The sequence below is a fragment of the Amphiura filiformis genome, chromosome 2, assembly GCF_039555335.1.
Source record: "Amphiura filiformis chromosome 2, Afil_fr2py, whole genome shotgun sequence".
Lineage (NCBI taxonomy): Eukaryota > Metazoa > Echinodermata > Ophiuroidea > Amphilepidida > Amphiuridae > Amphiura > Amphiura filiformis.
In genome coordinates this window covers 15,382,250-15,402,061 of record NC_092629.1, presented here as the reverse complement: position 1 = coordinate 15,402,061, position 19,812 = coordinate 15,382,250, and the positions used below count along the sequence as shown (strand labels likewise).

Here is a 19,812-nt window from a genome sequence, read left to right as displayed (position 1 = left end):
TGATGTGCAACTTTTGACAATGTACCAGATGTCATTACACTGGTAATCTTTGTCAATTTAGAGCTTTTGGTAGCAAATGCGGTATCAAATGGGAGCTAATTAGATGCTGCACACGACCGTGTTATCAAATTGTCATAACACGAGCAGGTTTAATTTATGACAGGTTATGTAAGTGGGGAGTTCCTTTTTGTGTTGTGTTTACTTGGAGCTAATGTATTGTTTACTTGTAAGCGCAGTTTTATTGTTAGGATTCTCGTTACTATTTTCATAGTAAAACGGTTAATTCCTTGCTAATATTCCTGCGCCAGCGAGGAATATTTTCTCCCCTGTTCTAGTGGGCGGATGAATTTAATATGGTTAATAACATTGTATGGAATTCACGAATGAAAGAATTTTGCGATTAGCCCTTTTTTGAGCATTTCTTTAGAATATTAATTAGATTTGATACATATCTCGTCTAGCTTGCACACAACATCACATATAAAGGGAACGTTGTTGACATGTAGTACTTCAGAAATATGTCGAAGCAATATTGTTCAGAGTTTGGTACACATAGACCAATATCTTAAAATATTAAACTACTTTGTAATGATATCAAAAACATTGTTTTACATAATTAATATGTTAACAGAGAAAGCAGATGGTTTGAGAGAGGGGTCAAAGAAGCGATTTACGTGAAACGGGAGGAGCCTTCACTTAACAGGGGAGGCGGCCTACGTCACAACAGGAAGATACCTCTCAGGTTGAACTCAAAGGTGGTGACCTGTGATACTACAACATCCGTTTCACAGGTCAATGAACTTTTGCCGCCACAAAATCAGTAGGGCTGATGATGCGTTCAGGATTGGACGTGAAAATTTCCCACTCAAAAATAGTAAGTCCAGTTGACTAGATTATAGTTTAATATTAATACTGTTTACTACCTGGATGAATGATAATCTTCACAAACGTAATATGTTAACAAGGCAAGTCCTATTACGGCATGAATTACATTGAAACAATGTATGTATCCAGTGCCAGTTATTTGCGTGCGCTTAAAATGATTGGACTTTATGCGTCTGCTAATAGAACAGGTAATTTTTAGGCTACATGTCCTTATTGATGGTATGTAGAACTGTATTCATTTTAACAAATTTAACAAAGTTGAACACTGATGGCGCTATTTATCTTGAACATTGTTTACATCTATATATTACAAGGGGCAGACACTAATATAATGACATTGAAATATCAGAAAAATTAGTAACAAAGTTTCTTTAAAACAATTGTCATGAAATGAATTATATGTAAATAGCGCCCTTAATTTGCACACAAATTTACAATTGTGATGCGATCAAGCAAAATCAGTCGGAACTCGAAAATATTGATTTTGAGATATAGCCAAAGAAAGGAAATATTTGCTTTTTTGTTTTCTGTTGTTTTGGAAGCTCTTTAATTGCTCATATCTTTGGAACTGGTTGTTCAATTTCGATTGGGTTTTCTGCAAAATGCAACTTTGTAAATGCTTGTTACTATCCTATAAGTCCTGATATTACCACCAAAAAGTGGATAAAGAGGGAAAAATCTATGTTTAAAATAGCAAAAAAATGTATGTGTATATTAGTATGATAGCTGTTGGTAGTGTCCAGGTCTAGAGTTGAAAATTATATACTATTTTGTACTGGTAATGAAGGGTGTCTCTATAGGTGTTTCTTATACTGTCTTTTCTAGTAATTGACTAGTAATTCACCTCATGGTATAATTATTATGAATCAAATGTCAAGAATCTTTATATGGGTTATATAATTTTCTTAATCCTTGTGACAATATAGATTAAACTCAAAATAGAGCCCTAGACACACACATTAACCAATACCAGATATCGTCGCTGTAATGTCAAAACCTTTTAACTCAAGGAGGGCAAAAAAACCCCATTACAGTCTTGATATTCTAGCACCAAAGACTGCCTTCCTTTGTAAAGAAACGATGTTTTGTATTCTCTTTGCTACAGTCGTGACTATAATAACTCCAAACAGAAAGAAAGGTACACAAATGGAGTTTCGTGCTTTTGAAATTACAAGGTTTTTGCACACTATAGTTTTAATAACATTCCTTTCGCTATTGGCTGAAATGTGTAATGACAAAACCTCGTAGCTTCGTATTAAATCTTATATAATTAGATAAGAGGTTTTGTCACTTCAACTTTGAAAATCAGGTTAATGTGGGTTTATTGTTACAGATAGATGGGTGGTTTTGCCAGTATAAAGCCTGGCTTGATAGTTACAAAATCAGTACAAAATTTCACTTTCACCGAAAAGTGAGATACGAGGTTTTGCCATTACAGCGACGTTATTTTTGTATTTATTTTTAATGTGTGTGTCATGTCATTTGCTAGATTGTTTTTTAACCCTGTTTAACAAATGGCATATAATTATTTTAAGTTGTAGCACAGTAAAAACAATATAACATTTATATTATGTCATAGATGGCGCTGTTGACGGCTGCATCGTCTTTTATTTCGCTCGTATTTTGTGGTCTATATTTTCTAATTTTCTACGGTTTTGCATCATTATTATAATATTACATGGACTTTGTGAGTACATACAAACATTTTGAAAGACTCGTTTGATCAAAGAATCGTCTTAAATTGCCTGTCTTAGTCAAAACAAGGACTTGCTTCATGTACTTTGCTATTATCGTTGTTGTGTATGGCAGTGAATTCGACAGTCATAAACTCAGTACTTTGTAAAAATTTTTATCATGTGTCGTCTGACTTACTCCAAGGACATGCTGATGGATATTGGCAGAGGTGTGATCAACACTTTTGTTCAGCGCCCATTCACAACTGAAGTATGGGACCGACTCAAAGAATGGAAAATCGCTAGACCCACAAAGAGAGGATACCGCGGAGGTAGGATGCGCAAAACTTTTATTATCCCTACACGCACCACCAGCTCCAGAATCGGATTAACTTCGACTAGATCGGTCAACGAACTGAATCTTACCCGTGTTCCGATATCTAATAACATCACTACACGCATCACCAGCTCCAGAATCGATTCAACCTTGACTAGATCGGTCAACGAACTGAATTTCACCCGTGTTCCGATAAATAACACCACTAAAACAAAGAAAGGTTATCCATCATCACGCCTTGCTCATTGGAACGCTGGTTCGATGAAAAGAAAACAACATCAGTATCTGACTTCGTTATTGACCACAAGATCGATATTCTTGCAATTACAGAATCTTGGTTAGAAGGGGATGGTCGCGATGGCCGTCCACTTGCGGACTTGAGCAACACATTGCCTAATTTTCGCATGCACCATTTACCACGTAAACATAAGAAAGGTGGAGGATTTTCCTTCTTTCACACAAAGGACTTGATGTCAAGGAAAATCACCTCATGGTGTTTAAATCCTTTGAGTACATGGACTGTTGCGTCTCTGAAACAAAGTCTCCGCCATTAAGACTTGTCGCTATCTACCGGCCGCCCCCGTCAAAGGAAAACAAACTTACTGTGACGGCTTTCTTCAGGGAATTCTCCACCCTCCTTGAGGTACTGTCCATTGACCCGGCTAGATTGATTCTAGTTGGCGATTTTAATTTCCATCTGGACGAAGACGGTGATCACTACGCCAACGTCATGAAGAACATGCTGGACTCTGCTGGGCTCCAACAACACGTCACGGGTGCTACCCATCGTCGTGGACATACACTTGACCTACTTATCTCAAGGAAGTTTGATGATCTTGTATCTGATGTTGAAGTCGTAACTGGCATGCCATCTGATCATCACTTAGTCAAGTGTCTTATTGACATTGCACGTCCAAAACCAGTGAAGCAAGTGGTCAACTACCGCGATCTTAAGAAGATCAATGTCGATCTTTTCAAGTACGACATCGAGACATCAGTGTTGTCCACAGATCCGGCTGACGATCTTTCGCAGAGTGTTAATCAATATGAGCACGTTCTTCGCGAAGTATTAGACCGGCATGCTCCTTTGAAGTCTAAATCTATGACTCTGCGGCCCAACGCGCCGTGGTACACAGATGAACTACGTGCTGCGAAGCAGACTAAGCGTCGTCTTGAGCGGAAGTGGAAGAAGTCTCAACTTGAAGTTGATAGACAAATTCACGTTGATCAATGTAAGAGCTACACTCGCATGTTGGAACAGGCGAAATGTGACCACCATCGCGCAGAAATATCTGAGTGTAATGACCGCCAGCTATTTCGTGTCGTCGATAAAATGAGTCGTCCAGCTGCTGCTTCAACACCTGCGCTTCCATCCCACGATGATGCAAAGTCTCTCGCTAACAGATTCGCCGATTTCTTCTGCACAAAGATCAAGAAGCTTCGGGAAGAAATGGATAAATCTACGTGTCCAGAGATATCTGTTGACATTCGCGATACATGTAATAGTGAGTTTAGCGCTTTCAGCCCGGTTTCGGAAGAGACAGTACGGAAGATTATTCTCGAATCAGCCGCAAAATCATGCCCTCTTGACCCGATTCCATCTTCGCTGCTCAAGGACTGCCTAGATGTCATTCTTCCGTGTATTACTAGCGTAGTCAACAAATCTCTGACGACGGGCGAAATGCCATCTGAGCTGAAAGTCGCGAGGGTAGTTCCACTGCTGAAAAAGCCTGGTATTGATCCGGAAAAATTGAAAAACTACAGACCCATATCAAATCTAAAGTTCTTGTTTAAGACCATCGAAAGGGTAGCATCATCACAGATCAATGCTTATTTGCAAGATAAAGGTCTATTTGCACCAATGCAGTCAGCATACCGCAAGTATCATAGCACTGAGACGGCCCTGTTGCGTGTTCAAAATGATCTCCTGCGGGCAGTTGATCAGCATCAAGAAGCCGTGCTGATCCTGCTCGATTTCTCGGCAGCGTTTGACACGATTTCCAACAAGCTTATGCTAAACGACTCAAAGACGGAGGTCGTTCACATGAGTTCCCGATATGTTCAGTCATCACCTCTCCCACCTTTGACGATCGGTGATTCTGTCATTAATGCATCTGAGTCAGCACGCGATCTTGGTGTAATTTTTGATAGCAGACTTGATATGAAGCAACATATTAAGAGCATCACCAAATCTGCATCATTTGCCATCTACAGAATAGGTCAGATACGCAAGTACCTTGATTCCAACGCAACAGAACGCCTTGTTCACGCATTTGTGTCATCACGCCTGGATTGCTGCAACAGTTTACTCTTCGGCCTCCCTGATTGTGATATCGCCAAGTTACAGCGTCTCCAGAATTCAGCTGCAAGGTTGGTTTCGCGGTGCAAATATCGCGACCATATCACACCAGTTCTGGAAGAACTACACTGGCTGCCAGTTCAATACCGTATCGAGTACAAGATACTTCTACTTACATACAAATCTTTGTGTGATTTGGCACCAGCATACATTAAAGACCTCGTCTGCTCATATCACCCGAGTCGCTCTCTTCGCTCATCATCAAAGAACCTTCTTCGTCCGCCGTCAAAAGGAAACACTATTTATTATAGTGACCGTGCCTTTTGTGCTTCCGCTCCTCATCTATGGAATCAACTTCCGGATCACATCAGGCTAGCGTCTTCTGTCACCAACTTCAAAACGTTGCTTAAGACCCATTTATTTAAGAAGGCATACAATTGTTAAACAATTTTTATGTCATTTTGATGTTTGCTGTTATCTTGAGTCATATTTGTTTTTGCATGTGTAATTTATTATGTATAGTTTATGTTAATTTTCGCATAATGCATGTTGCAGGGCTTCTTGCTTTTCTGATCTCGATTTTTATTGTTGCTTTTATGTTGTGCAATATGTATTGTGTGCATTGTTTGCTATTTTAGTGGTTTTATAATATTTCACAGTTAATTGCATTTTGATCATTCTCGCCTTTTTGGGCTTACGCTGTGCAATATATATATATATTGCTTGTCTTTTTAAACTGGTTTTAATATTTTGGTTTTTGTATGTTTTTATGATAGTAAATTCAAATATTGTTCATAAATCTTATTGTATGATTTGTGAAATGTAATTGCAATCGCATTCCAAGGCATTTATTGTTTCCTTGCGCTGTAGCCTATTCACTTGTGAGTGCGTATTGCGGTAACATTTCTCTTATTATTTTTTGCATAATGCATATTGCATGGCTTCTTGCTTTTGTTCTCGATATTACTGTTGCATTTATGTTGTGCAATATGTATTGTGTGCATTGTTTGCTATTTTGTGTGTTTTATAATGTAGGTTAATTGCAGATTGATCAATCGTGCCTTTTTAGGCTAACACGGTGCAATATATATATTGCTTGTCTTTTTAAACTTGTTTTAATATATTGTTTTAAGATTGTAAATTTAAATATTGTTCATATATCTTGTTGTATGATTTTTGTGAAATGTAATTGCAATCGCATTCCAAGGGTTTTTTTTTGTTTCCGTGCGCTGTGTTTACTTGTGAATGCGTATTGCGGTAACATTTCTCTTATTTCATTTTTGCATAATGCATGTTGCATGGCTTCTTGCTTTTCTTGATCTCGAAATTGCTGTTGCATTTATGTTGTGCAATATGTATTGTGTGCATTGTTTGCTATTTGTCGTTTTATAATGTATATTTCACAGTCAATTGCATTTTGTTCGATCTTGCCTTTTTAGGCTCATGCTGTGCAATATCTTGCTTGTCTTTTTCAAACTGGTTTTTAATATTTTGGTTTCCTCAAACTATTTGTATGTTTTAAAATTGTAAATTCAAATATTGTTCTCATATTTTACAAATGTATGTGCTTTTAATGTCGTGTTTTGTAAAGCGCCTTGAGTTCTTTTGATGTAATTGCGCTATATAAGAAATAAATATTATTATTATTATTATTATAACAATTAAAATGCAAAACAACCTTACCAGTTTGTCAAATTGATAATGAAGACAATGTCCATTGTGATATTTCGATCAGTTTCATTTTTAGGAAACCTGGTGTGTATCTTGTGTTGAGTCACATCTTAAGCTTATTATATCAATTTTTACAAACCAGACTGTAAAACGAGCTGAAATGTTACTTTAGTAAAGCATGGCAACTTTGGATGCTTGCATTAAATGTGACGTGTCATGTCAAAAACAGACACAGGTTAATAGTTATCAATTTTGAGATTTTTACATTATCTTAAATAAAGCGATATTTTGCTACGCAACGCCGTTTTCCCCCAATGAAATCGGACATTCCTAAGCGAGGGTATTGAGTTCGTAAGTTTAATGGTATTATAAAATTGGAAATTGAGAATATTAAAATTAACAATATTATTGACAATGTTGAGAGTAGGAATTACCTTGAAAAATGTCTCAAAAAATACAAGACGCCAGTTATATTCCGGTCTGAAACTATCAGACAATATTTTATAACATTAATAACATCACAAATTCGCAACAAACACACATTGTGAAAAAATCACTCCGGGCAGATTTTGTGGCTATTTCTCCATTTACGATCCTGCCCAAAAGTGTCTGTCTGCTTTCGATATACCACGTCACAAATGTTAATATGATCCACTCTACTAATTCAACGCTTACAAACTAACGGCCTTGGTTTCAATCTCACTAAACAGACCGTTTTCCTATTTATTTTTTGCGGAAACCTTTTTTTTAACTGTGTGTATTAACTCGAAAACAGATGTCTGTCATTTATGACAATCCGCAACCATTCTCATGATTATATCTGATCCATTATCACTTCATAATCCCCAATGTCAAAGAGAAATCTACATGTTCTTCACACAGAAGGCATTGTATTTAGTTTGGCTTACTATCGAATACTTTATTTAAAGGGATAATCGGGGTAATGGAGATGTAAAAGGTTGGAGGCATACAACTCATATGGGTGTGTAATGTGGGGGTGTAGGGGTGTATTCATCGGGGTATTCATACAAATGTATAGTTGTGGGTGGGTGTGTGTCAGTACATGAATCCTCGTAACTAAAGAAATATTTAAAAAATATATATTTTTATTTATATGAACAGACACATTTATGTGTTTTAAATTTTCTACCCGATAAATACACAATATTGAGGTAAAAAAGTATATGGCGTACCACTATGTCAGTTTCGACGGATGCTCGTTTTGATTACAATGCTAAACTAATTCGATACCTAAATGGCATTGGGAATTCAGATACAATAACTAGTGAGGCCACATGATGACTATGCAAAATTGTCACACCAGCGATATTATAAGATTTATACTATACTGTATTCGCCACAGAACGAAACGTCCAATGACGTCATTCGACGATTCAACCATCTCGGAAAGGGTTTACTGTAAAACTGCTCATGATCAAGTTGTTAGATGATGAGAAAGAAGCCACCCATTATCACGGGCACACAGAGCATGGTATATTTCCACTGGGAAAAATACGAAAATTCGTTAACAATCACAAGAACCTGGAAACCATGAGAGAACCGTGCCAGTGCATAGATTGGTCACCCCAGGTTAAATAAGAAATAAATAAACAAAATATAAATAAATAAGTGGCCTACAATAATTATGCAAATTATCCAGCAGCTGAAAAGCACATACTTCCAAACGAACTTGACAAATCTGACATAATGTTCAGAAAAATTCAAATTCAATTTGTCAACGTTTTGTGGTTATATTGTTATTGTACAGGAATACGCTTTTCACACATAATATTCAACTGACCAAGTTCTTTTTCTTAAGTTTAGTTTATTTATACCTTTTTTATCTTCCATCTAAATACACCCGTTTATAACCTCACCGATGCGTTCTCTTTATAGGCTAGACTTGCTCCGTGTATTAACATGCAGTGTACCATCGCATTGGTTAATATGTAATCCCATTTGACCCACTTAGCAAATTGCAAATTTTCGATTTGGACATTTTTTGGATATTTTGCCCTGATAAATTCCAGCCGGGAGGGCCTATTATGGTGATAAGAGTCCAGGAATGCCCACCCGACTTTCAACTCTCAGTTATACTGAGCTACATTTGTCTGAATCCACGAAATAAACTGGGATACACGTGTGAAAATGCTAGGCACATTTGGACGACCACATCCTTCTCCGGTACTAGTTATGCCTACGAGATGCCACTGATTATCACGCGTACTCTCACAGGCTAATGGACCACCGCTATCACCCTAAAAGCAAACATTCAAACAAAGAAATTTAAAATAAGTATAGAAACACCAGAAACTTTATAGGTATACTTTAAACCTCGGCCTACGAAGGTGATGACTTTTTCAGGGGGTGCAAGGGGAAAAGATAAATTTCCAGGGTGTAAATTGTCATAAAAAGGCCTCCCTCAGGGGGCAGAGGGGACATAATTCTCACAGGGTGTCGACTACAGACGACAAGTTTCACAGTTGGTTTTTTTATTCCAAAATTTCAAAATTGTACATTTTCATGACGATATTTAGAATCAGCATGAAAATTTACTACAAAGAGTACAAACACGCCTAGTATTGGTTCAGTGGACCTTAAGATAGCTCTTGATATTTTGAGAAAATGTCTCCAAACATGGACTCTTTATGTTGAAGCCTATGGCTAGCACACAAGAGCATTAAGGTTTTTTATCCATCATGGGGTTATTAATTAGCGCTCATATCAATACCGAAATCATAATTGTACAACTATCCTTTACGCTTCCTTTAGTGATCGTAACTCCAACCATTTGAAACACCGAGTCCATGTGTAAGTCCTAGGAATACATATTCTTAACTTGTTGATTAAAATAAGAATTTCCTTTTATATCTTATACCTTTTATAAATATCTGGTGTAAATTGCATGTTCGTAGAATTTTAGCCGAAAATTAAATTTGGCCAATAATTTAGTGTAGGCCTATATCTATGATTTTCCAATTTCGTGAAGGCGCATCGACTTTATGACATCATAACGACATTACGTGGGGGATGTTAATTATCCTTCACGGTACCATTAGAGAATGAATTTGGAGAAAACCTTCTGATAATAAATTACAAACACTCGCTGAGCAGCAAGACCTTCCTCTAAGCTTTTAATCCGATAAGCTGATTATCTATTTGTTTTCATGAATTGGAAGACATTCTTTGATGTATTACTGAGCTCAATCATCTGAAATTACTGGAGCGTGAGTCACCCAGGCTGGTGGCTCAGCATAGTATTTTATTAACAGAAGGTTTTCTCCAAATTCATGTCCTAATGGAATGAAGAGAGACAAGAGTGAGAACGAATGAATGAACAAATGTGACGTACCATGTCAAAAGGAGACACTTTTGGGCAGGATCGTAAATAGAGAAATAGCCAAAAATCTGCCCGGGTGATTTTTTCACAATTTCGGTTTGATGCGAATTTTTGATGTTATTAATGTTTAAAATATTGTCTGATAGTTTCAGAACGGAATATAAGTGGTATTTTGTATATTTTGAGACATTTTTCAAGGTAATTCCTACTCTCAGCATTGTCAATAATATTTTCAAAGGCCGATATCTCAATTTCTAATTATAATATACCGTAAGTTATGAACTCAATATCTTCGCTTAGGAATGTCCGATGTCATTGGGGAGCAAAATAATTCTATATTTAAGATATGTAAAAACTTAAAAATTGATAACCTGCCTTAAAGTGTCTCCTTTTAACATGGCACGTCACAAATGTCATGTCGCAATGTATTTTGGTACAGCATTACCTGACAAGTATCGAATCCCCCTTGAGTAGTTGCGGCAGCACATATATGGTTATCAGTTAGAGTGTCATCAATGGATTGACAAGAAGACGAACCGATCAGGGGAAGATCGACCTCTTGTAAAATATCGGGATATTCAGCAGGATCTAATGAATGGAAGCAAAATAAATAAATTGACCTTTTCGGTAAATCCCAAGCCTTCGCGAGTACACCTGAGATGTCGTTATTTGACGTCACGCCGACTTGCAATGCGCAGTAACGATGTTCGATAAACGTTGTGCGCATAGAAGAGTAAATATATTTTGGAGGATCAGCACTAAAAACATGTGCATTAAATTTAAGGTCGAAATGTTTATGTATAAACATGAAGAGGCAGTAGATTACGTAACGTTTTTTCCTTTTCATACCGAAAAGTGGTACCATTGTTTCGAACAGGGTTCCGCTTTTTAATATATAGACATACTGACCCGACAGCAAACGCTTTACACATCAAGCGAGTATAAGCATAGATTATCTATGGTATAAGTGGCCACAACAAAGTCATGTGTAAGCGCACTACAATATAGCTGAAAAAATGGTACAATTGTTCTTTACACAGCCCAAGCTTGAGTTGCCTCAATGTGGTCGCAAGTACACATACGGTTTATGCGGCTAATTTTAATTAAATGAATGAATACGCAAAACATGACGATACAGTTCGATAAGCCTAATGTATGAACAAAAACACGACTTCATGAACATTGATGGGCAACATTTTCCAATATATCAACGCTCAAAACGGACCAAAATAGATGATTAAAAGCTGCAGTCCATTGATTGAAACAGCTTAGCTACATCAAAGGACTCAAGAACGGGAACACAAAGATCATAATTTATTGGTAAACCAATTTCCTTAGATGGCGCATACTTGATAATATATTTAAATATATATACATAAAGATACCTGCGGATGAAGAATAAGTTGGTTCAGAAAGAGCTCCCCAGCCAATCGCTTTGCAGTTTTGGTATACCGATGTTTCTTGTTCAAGAGTCGCCAGGCAGAGTGGTCTTACGTAGCTGGTAAACTCAATGGTCTCAGATAGGTAAAGAAGACTTATATCATATTCGGCATTTGCACTTTGTGGGTCGTACATGTCATGGTTTATCATAGCAAGTATTCCAGTTTCTTGGCTACTAGAACCTGGATTGGTGAGATCTGTAAACCCGAAAACAACTGTATCTGGTACCTGGTCGTCATCAACTCTAAAAAAAGTAAAGTTCATTCTTCATGACTCTCAGTACTCCATTACTTGCATCCGCGTACCTGTCTTTGTTTTTGCGTCTTTTACATTCACACTCGGGGTGCAATTTTACCATGCACTCCTCTCGATAACACATTTTACGCAACAATTTTTCCTTTGATTGTTTTCAGGTACTCCGATCGCAGCTCACACTTGACATGCATATATATCGTGAATAAATGTGCGAAATTGTTTGAGGTGCACGAAACAATTATGATAACATTTTAAAACCTTTACAGGTATTATAAAGAAGGAGAAAAAACTTCAAAAGTGAACTCGCCGGGAATCGAACCCGAGTAACTAGCGTACGCTGGACACCATAACCTCCAGTTATTTGTCCTGCTGGCGGACCTCGAATTAAACACAAGAGAAGCGAGCTAGTGGAATATCTTACGGGTCATCATACAGGTATCGGAGCCTGAGCCAGGTTTAAGGGAAGACCCTCATCAAAATCACTTTTTCTTTAATAAAGGTGCTATGATTACCAAATTTGGTCTGTAGGACCTTTGCTCATTAAAAGGGAAAACAATGATTTTTACCTAATTTGCATATTTGATTGGCCGCCATCATGGATTTGAAGGTGTCAAATTTCACATTAGTTTATGGACCCAGGGAAATGAGCTAGGAACTTGGTTTTTATTTTAGATGAAAGAGAAAAGTCATATTAAAAAAATGTCGGAGTCAGTTTTTTTTTAACCTTTATTTTGATCAAAAATTGCAAAAAGTTCCAAAACATTAAAAAAAAGCATTTTGGGGGGACAAAAAGGCCCAAGATAAAAAAAAAGGGGGGAGGCAAAATCAGGAAATCTGACACCAACATTTTTTGACAAATGACCTGACGTACATTCTGTCCAAATTTCGTTGAAATTTATTAAAATGTGGGTCCACTGACTATTTTGAAGGTTTAAAAAGCGCAGTACAGTGATTTATAGTGTGCTACGCACAGGCACAACGCCTAGACCTTGATCCACAAGTTAAAAATCATCATTTGAAAAACAATAAAATACATAATAAATATCACTGCTTGAAAACAATAACATACAAAAATAATACATTTGAACGTGCAAGATGCATCACTTCAAGTTGCAATTTCTTGGGAACCATAAGTGCGATTTTTGTGGAATAAAAAGTATGCGAAAGACAAAATGTCTGCTCTTTTACCTGGAGTGACAATGAAATATGACCATACATGGGCGTTTTTGATGAGGGTCTTTTAACAGCATGAAATTAGATGCGAAATCCAATACCGGGTAAAGCAAGTTCAAAACACTGAATCTGTGCAAACAAGATTGCATGTGCAGGTATAGATAATGGTGTAGGTAAAGGTAATTTTTAGCTCCTCAATACTTCTGTGTCACCCTTTTATCAAAGAATTTTAATTCCAACAAACGGGAAATAATTAGGCTACTGTTTTCGGCATCGACGTTATAATAGGAACACTAAATGAACACTAAAAAAAGACCCATTGTCAAAGCACTGTTAATTAACACGTATTTTCCATTGTAAGGCCTATGTAATAACCCTAAGGATATAAAATATTACCAACTCTTACAAGGAAAACCACTGCGCGTGCATGCATGCCACATGATGCCATTGCGCAATCACCCTAAGTCATATATACCCACCAAATCGCTGACCGGTCCAGCGTAACTCCCGTGGCATGAGGTCGGTGATCGTGTGCGTGGCATCTGAGGGGACCCAGGTTCAATTCTCGAAGGTACCAAGTGAAATCTGTGTTCATCTTCTCTCTTTTTTTCGTTCCTTCTCTGCCTTCCGATAGCAAAAAAACCATGGTCCTTGTTAGGGTCAGTGTATAAATGTGTGGCACTACTTACATACAATGTGCAGCTGTAACAGCCCAACGACTATTGATAAGCGTTACTCCGCAGCCATGACTTGAGTCCGTCTGCAGACTACCTATCCAGGGCCCGTGTCCAAGTTCTGCGTCGGTGCCTCCTAAAATGCGATTATTTAGAACGGGACGAGTTCCGCATATACCCGTATTAAATATATCTGTGGATGTTTAAAATAAGGAACACAGGACTCGGTTAATATAGCATTGGTCAAGATAGGGCAGAGGAAGAGGTAATAGAGGCACAAGGAATCTCACCCTCTCAACTCCCCGTTGACTTTCCTAACCGTCTCCACGCAGGTGTCGACTGCAGTTTATCAGCATGAAAAATGCATTAAAATGAGTACAAACAAGCCTAGTATTGGTTCAACGGTTCTTGAGACACCTCTTGATATTTTGAGAAAATATTTAAATTTCATCCATTATCATTCATTCAATCATTCATTCATATTTCATATTTCATATTGCATTCAGTACATGCTGGTAATGAAATAAGCAGATGCTGCATTTTACTTGAGAGGGCAGTGTACTTACCACCTTCCACCACTGGCGGTGTCGTTATTAGTGGTTGTGGTGTTTGTGAGGCCGGACGCTGTGGTTGTTGAGTTGTTTGAGGTCGGGGTGATTGAGTCGTATGCGGTGGCTGAGGTGGTATTTGTGGTGTTGTCGGCTGTGCTTGTTGAGTTGTTTGAGGTCGGGGTGCTTGAGTCGTAGGCGGTGGCTGAGGTGGCAGAGTTGATTGTGGAGCAATCGTTGGTACTGGAGCCCTGGTTGTGCCTTGACTGGTTGTATTAGTATTTCTGGTGCCTAGTAAACGATGCCATCAAGTTGGATGTTGGTAATTAAAAATAACAAACGATTTAAATGCACCTGCTTTTTTTCCTATGGCACATCTTATTTTTATTATTATTATTATTATTATTATTATTATTATTATTATTATTATTATTATTATTATTATTATTATTATTATTATTATTATTATTATTGTATCATCACCAATTCTAGAAACAACAAGATATGATTCTTAACCAAGTTATATTCTTGTATCAAATAAAATTTACCTAGTACTATCGCAATCACTGCTCCGACAACTAATATCAACGCTAAAACACCAATCACGGATACCATTGTACACAGAAGTAGATTTCGACGTGACTTAAGTGGGGTCACAGGTCGTGGTCCGTACGAAGCAGAAGTTCTGGATGTCTGAGTACCGTGGAATCCCTGGTTAACGTGTCCTTCGGGGGCCCTGTGAGCTCCGGTGCTCCTAGGATAGTAGGAACTTCTAACATGATTCCCGGAAAGGTTGTATACTATCTGAAAGAACATGAAACAACATTTAGATAGAAACAACAACACCGGATAGAAGAAGTACAATTTTGCAGGGCTGATATTACGTCATGCATGCGGTTCCCTATATTTTTCTACTCAAATAATTATATAAGCCAAAGGATGTTTAACACAAAGTATAAAAAACAAACCTGTTTACCTCTAAATTAAAAGGGGACTTTATCTGATAGTAAAAAAATAACATTGTATACCAAAACACATTTTTTTTAGATTAGTCGGGGTTAGCTGTATTACTAATAGTAAATAATGGTATTAATTTACTATACACTCAAGTGTACTAAAATACCACATGAAATACTAAGTCTGAAGTACTTTCATCACAGTAAAATGTAAGTTTTTATATTAAATCCGGAGATCTCCGGTTTTATTCCGCTTTCACCGATCGAGTGTTGGCTAAACACATCGTGTGCGTGTGCCACGATTGTTTGATGGCATGTAAAACTACGTCATTTTTAAGAAAAAGTAAACACTGATGACGAAATGTTAAAAATAGCTTAAAATATATGTAAATATTAGTGTGACAGTTGTTGGTATTGTATTACTCAGGTCTAATGAACATTATTATAAAGTTTTGTTAGAAAGTTTAATAAATGATCACATCAAACAACCGTGGTGTATCATTGAATCATTGAATGCTTATCGATATTCGTGTTCACGTATGAACGGTGTGCATATCGCTATTCGTCTTACGTCCTGTTTGTACATCCCAGCTGCGTGAGGCTCCGCCAATATTCATGATTATAATAGGATCGATACACACATTGTAGGGGCTAGAATGAAATAGCAAGTTTCTTCGTTTAACCACATTTAATCAGTAGCTATCAGTGAAAACTAACTTAATAGGAATCTATTTTTATGCAAATCTCACATGTCTTTAAAGAATATGAACTGACCTTATGCTTAATATAATCAAATAATGAACTTGACTATTACTAGATAAAGCCAATAACGATGCTATTGCGTTCTGTGAAATGTTACGTTTCCATGCAGTAATTCTGTAATTAAGGGTAGACGCGGTATTGTTGGTCGAAGCAGCCAAAATATCGATTTTCATTATCTAAATCAATATATTATTGAACAATAACACTTAATGTTTTACAAAAGTTCATTGTACTGAATCATATACTTTGAAAACTTGCTTGATTTATTGTTGTTAATGAGTAATATGTACGTTTCAAAAAAGTGTTGTTATTTCAGCGCTCTTTACAACATAACTCAAGAACCACAGCACCTACAAAAGAATATCTGTAATATTTGAATTCTTCACAGTCGCTATGAAATGATTATTGATTATTGCAATTTTGCCAAAGACCACTACCATTCGCAAGATGCTGTGAACTACCAAATCACAACAGTTAAAAAAATGGCTAACCTTAAGTACAAAATATCGTACAATACGTCCATAAACTTACTGGTTGTTGTCTTCTCCCGTAGTTATATGCCATCATTCAAACCCATCCATTTACTCAAACAATAATGTATAATGAAGTTTCATAAGCTTACAGTATTCCTTTCACCACACCGATGGAATTCTTTTTTTTTTTTTATTTAAAAGTTGAATAATATTGAGTGCAGTATTGCCAGAAGATTCCACTACCATAACATGACAACCCATAACAACAAATGCGCCCACAACCTCGTTTTATCTTAAGGTTAGCAACTATTTTAAACTATTGCGATTTGGTAGTTCACAGCATCTTGCGAATGGTAGAGAGCTTTGGCAAAAAATGCATTGATCATTTTATAGCAGGCGTGTAGAAAAATTTAAATATCACAGATATAATTTTGTAGGTTCTTGAGTTATGTTGTAAAAAGGGATGAAACAACAACAATTTTGTAAAACGTACATAACTCATTAACAATAAAGCAAAAACGCTTTCAAAGTATCCGATTTGTAGAATGAACTTTTGAAAAACATCAAAGTATTATTTTTAAATAATATATTGATTTAAATAATGAAAATCAATTTTTTTTTGCTGCTTCGACCAACAATACGTCGTGTACCCTTCAAACGCGGCTTCTGTAATGTTGGAATATTCCGTTCGACAAATAGCAGTAAGCACCGACAAATATTTTACATAAACCATTACGTTTGTTAGACCAAACGTATTGTACAATTAAGCAACAGTCGATGTAAAAGAGCCCAATGTGGCGTTTTATGAATAGCGTTGGTAAAAGATGTTTTGTAAACTTGAACTTTGTGTAAATTTTACACTACGCCTCTACACACTGGTAGTTCTTTCTTATCCTTACAAACATGCTTCGTTGACTCACAAAGGCAAGTCAAACTGGACAAATAAATGCTTGCCTCAAACGCCTCTCGCAAGTCTGATTACGTGAAACGTCGCATCCGAGCCCTTAATATATGCCAAGAAAAGGCAATAACCATCGTGTCACGTGATAATGCCATCTCCAAAATATTAATCTTTTCTCTTGATCAATGGATTTCATCAATGGATTGTTTCAGTTTAGGAACAAACCAAAAGATCGATGACGTCCTATATAAACGTAACTGGTTTCGTATGGGGGGGGGGGAGGGGGTAAAAATACTCGATTACGTTTGTTGTACAAAAACATCGGTCTGAAAAAATGTGTCATTATTATTATTATGTCAAAATTTTCAAAATTTTATTATTACGTTTCTGGCAGGGAGGGAGGGGGTCGGCTGAGAAACGAAACCAGTTACATTTAAAGGACGTCATCGATCTTTTGGTTTGTTCTCTTACTTTGTATTAATTTACCTTCTGTCTGTATGATAAAAGCCGTTTCGGGTACGCTATGGTGATTACCGAGCGCGTAAAACAGACGAAGTCTCCAGCCTTTCTACGCGTTTGATGACAACAGGTCAATCGTCTTGTTACCATGATAGTTGATCTGGCAATCAGCGTGATTATTTACCCATTTACACACTCGACGTACGGCACACAACTCTGAACATTTATTAAATTTACTTACTAAATCAGTCTTAGAGGTTTCAGTGTGATTTTCAGTCTCGAAATTTCATATTTCTACTGGTCACTTTTTGACCAGATTGGTCTTATTAAATAACCTTAACACTCTGAGGGGCCTTTAGTAGGGTGTTCCATGTCAGTTATCCATCCCTTCTCATGGAGGGCGAAACACCCAGCCGGTGTGATCTTGGGGTATTGGAATACGATTGGGTTAAATAGTTGTAAATACTGCGTTGTTACTTTGAGCGTAAGTAAACTGGTTAGAATTTCTTTTTGTTGAAGTAAAACAAATCACAGTTTTGGATATGCGTTTGTACTTGGTAGATCAAGAGAATATATCTTCCCAGAATCCTTTGCAACATGATGCATCACTTCATTACAGCCAATGAAGTGCACACTATACTAGGAAAATGGGTTTCGATGGTGACAATGTTGATGTTTTGCCAACGACTATTCCCCAACGACACTTTCCCAGGGTGGACCGTTGCAACGGTGTGGCACTTGTTAGTGTAACAAGCTGTGATTTTTCCAATTTTGTCATCTTCCAAGAGAGAACTACACCAGGAGTGCTCATCTAAAGAAGGGTGAAATTAGACTCCGAAGACGACCGCGCTGGTGATCTACCAATGAACTACCCCCTATTTAATATTTTGTACAGGTTCCCATTGTTTTCATGTAAACATGCTTTGCAAGATCTACATGTACTCTGTCCATTAAGGTACTTGTGTCACTATCGACAGATGTTTCATGATGACATGATCCTTACATCAACGTCAAGGGAACAGTCCTAACTTTCAAATATCAAAATACCTGTACAGTACATTAATAAAAGAACATTCATTTGTAGGATGAGAAGTGATTATGTAACAATTGCTCAGTATGTAAATGTATTGAAGACGATGGCAGCAAAATGCATTGCTATAAGCGGCGGTCACATAGAAGGAAGGGGGCTCTGAGTGACCCATATACAAGAACAATGATGCTAAAGACAAACTGTAAAATGGACTTAAAGTTAAAACTGTTGATTTCAAACAATGTCGGATACAGCTGCTGCACACTCGGAAATATTATAATTTGTACTTCAAACGTATGTGCAATATTTCGTTGACATGATTTAATTTGACAACAGATTGTGCAATATTTGTTTGTCTTTTGGAAAAAATAATACCTGTATCATGAAAAAACAGTAAAAAATAGTAAAAACTATTTTGTTTTATTGTGTAATCGATGCATTCTTTTGATTTCACGAAGGAACTCTAGATAAACTTGATGGTATCATCATGATCATTGATTTACATGCACAGCCCTCTTCCCTAGTAAAAGTGGCGCAATTGTGATTTTACCCATTCTTTGTTTACTAAACATATCTCGAGATTGAAACAAGCATTACAACGGCATTTGAGAGCTAAGAAGAGTAATACTAACAAACTTTTTTGAGACAGGCTGTAGATAACAAATCAGTATATGAAAGAAATGCATTGTGGGAAGTGTACGATATATTCGCTAGGGTAGGTAACATGTATCTTTCGCACAAATTTGCCCAGTGACTGCACATAACACAACAGAACATAATATTTAAAGTTGACCTAAGTGAATGCGCAGATGAATTCAGGTGTACCATTTATTTGATGTGCTTTATCATGACTCAATGAACCTGATCTGTATGAATGAGAAGAAGTAACGATTGTGAGGCGTAACTCGCAATTTACACAAAGTTCAAGTTTACATG

General features: G+C 37.0%; 1 protein-coding gene across 4 annotated transcripts; it reads right to left on the bottom strand.

The window, feature by feature from the left end:
- Nucleotides 1-6,902: 6,902 nt before the first annotated feature.
- LOC140145935 (chymotrypsin-like protease CTRL-1) lies at nucleotides 6,903-19,750 on the bottom strand. Of its 4 annotated transcripts, none has more exons than XM_072167671.1 (7): nucleotides 17,874-18,023; nucleotides 14,844-15,099; nucleotides 14,314-14,586; nucleotides 13,763-13,940; nucleotides 11,591-11,889; nucleotides 10,651-10,793; nucleotides 6,903-9,123 (listed from the first exon to the last, which is right to left on the bottom strand). In XM_072167671.1, the coding sequence occupies exons 1-7, from the start codon at nucleotides 17,994-17,996 to the stop codon at nucleotides 8,953-8,955; spliced, it is 1,443 nt and encodes a 480-aa protein (XP_072023772.1). In that variant the 5' UTR covers nucleotides 17,997-18,023; the 3' UTR covers nucleotides 6,903-8,952. The 4 variants fall into 4 exon arrangements, with proteins under 4 accessions (XP_072023772.1, XP_072023773.1, XP_072023775.1 ...); XM_072167672.1 differs by lacking the exon at nucleotides 17,874-18,023 and adding an exon at nucleotides 19,509-19,750 and having other exon boundaries at nucleotides 6,904-9,123; XM_072167674.1 differs by lacking the exon at nucleotides 17,874-18,023 and adding an exon at nucleotides 18,088-18,220 and having other exon boundaries at nucleotides 6,905-9,123.
- Between the last annotated feature and the right edge of the window lie 62 nt (nucleotides 19,751-19,812).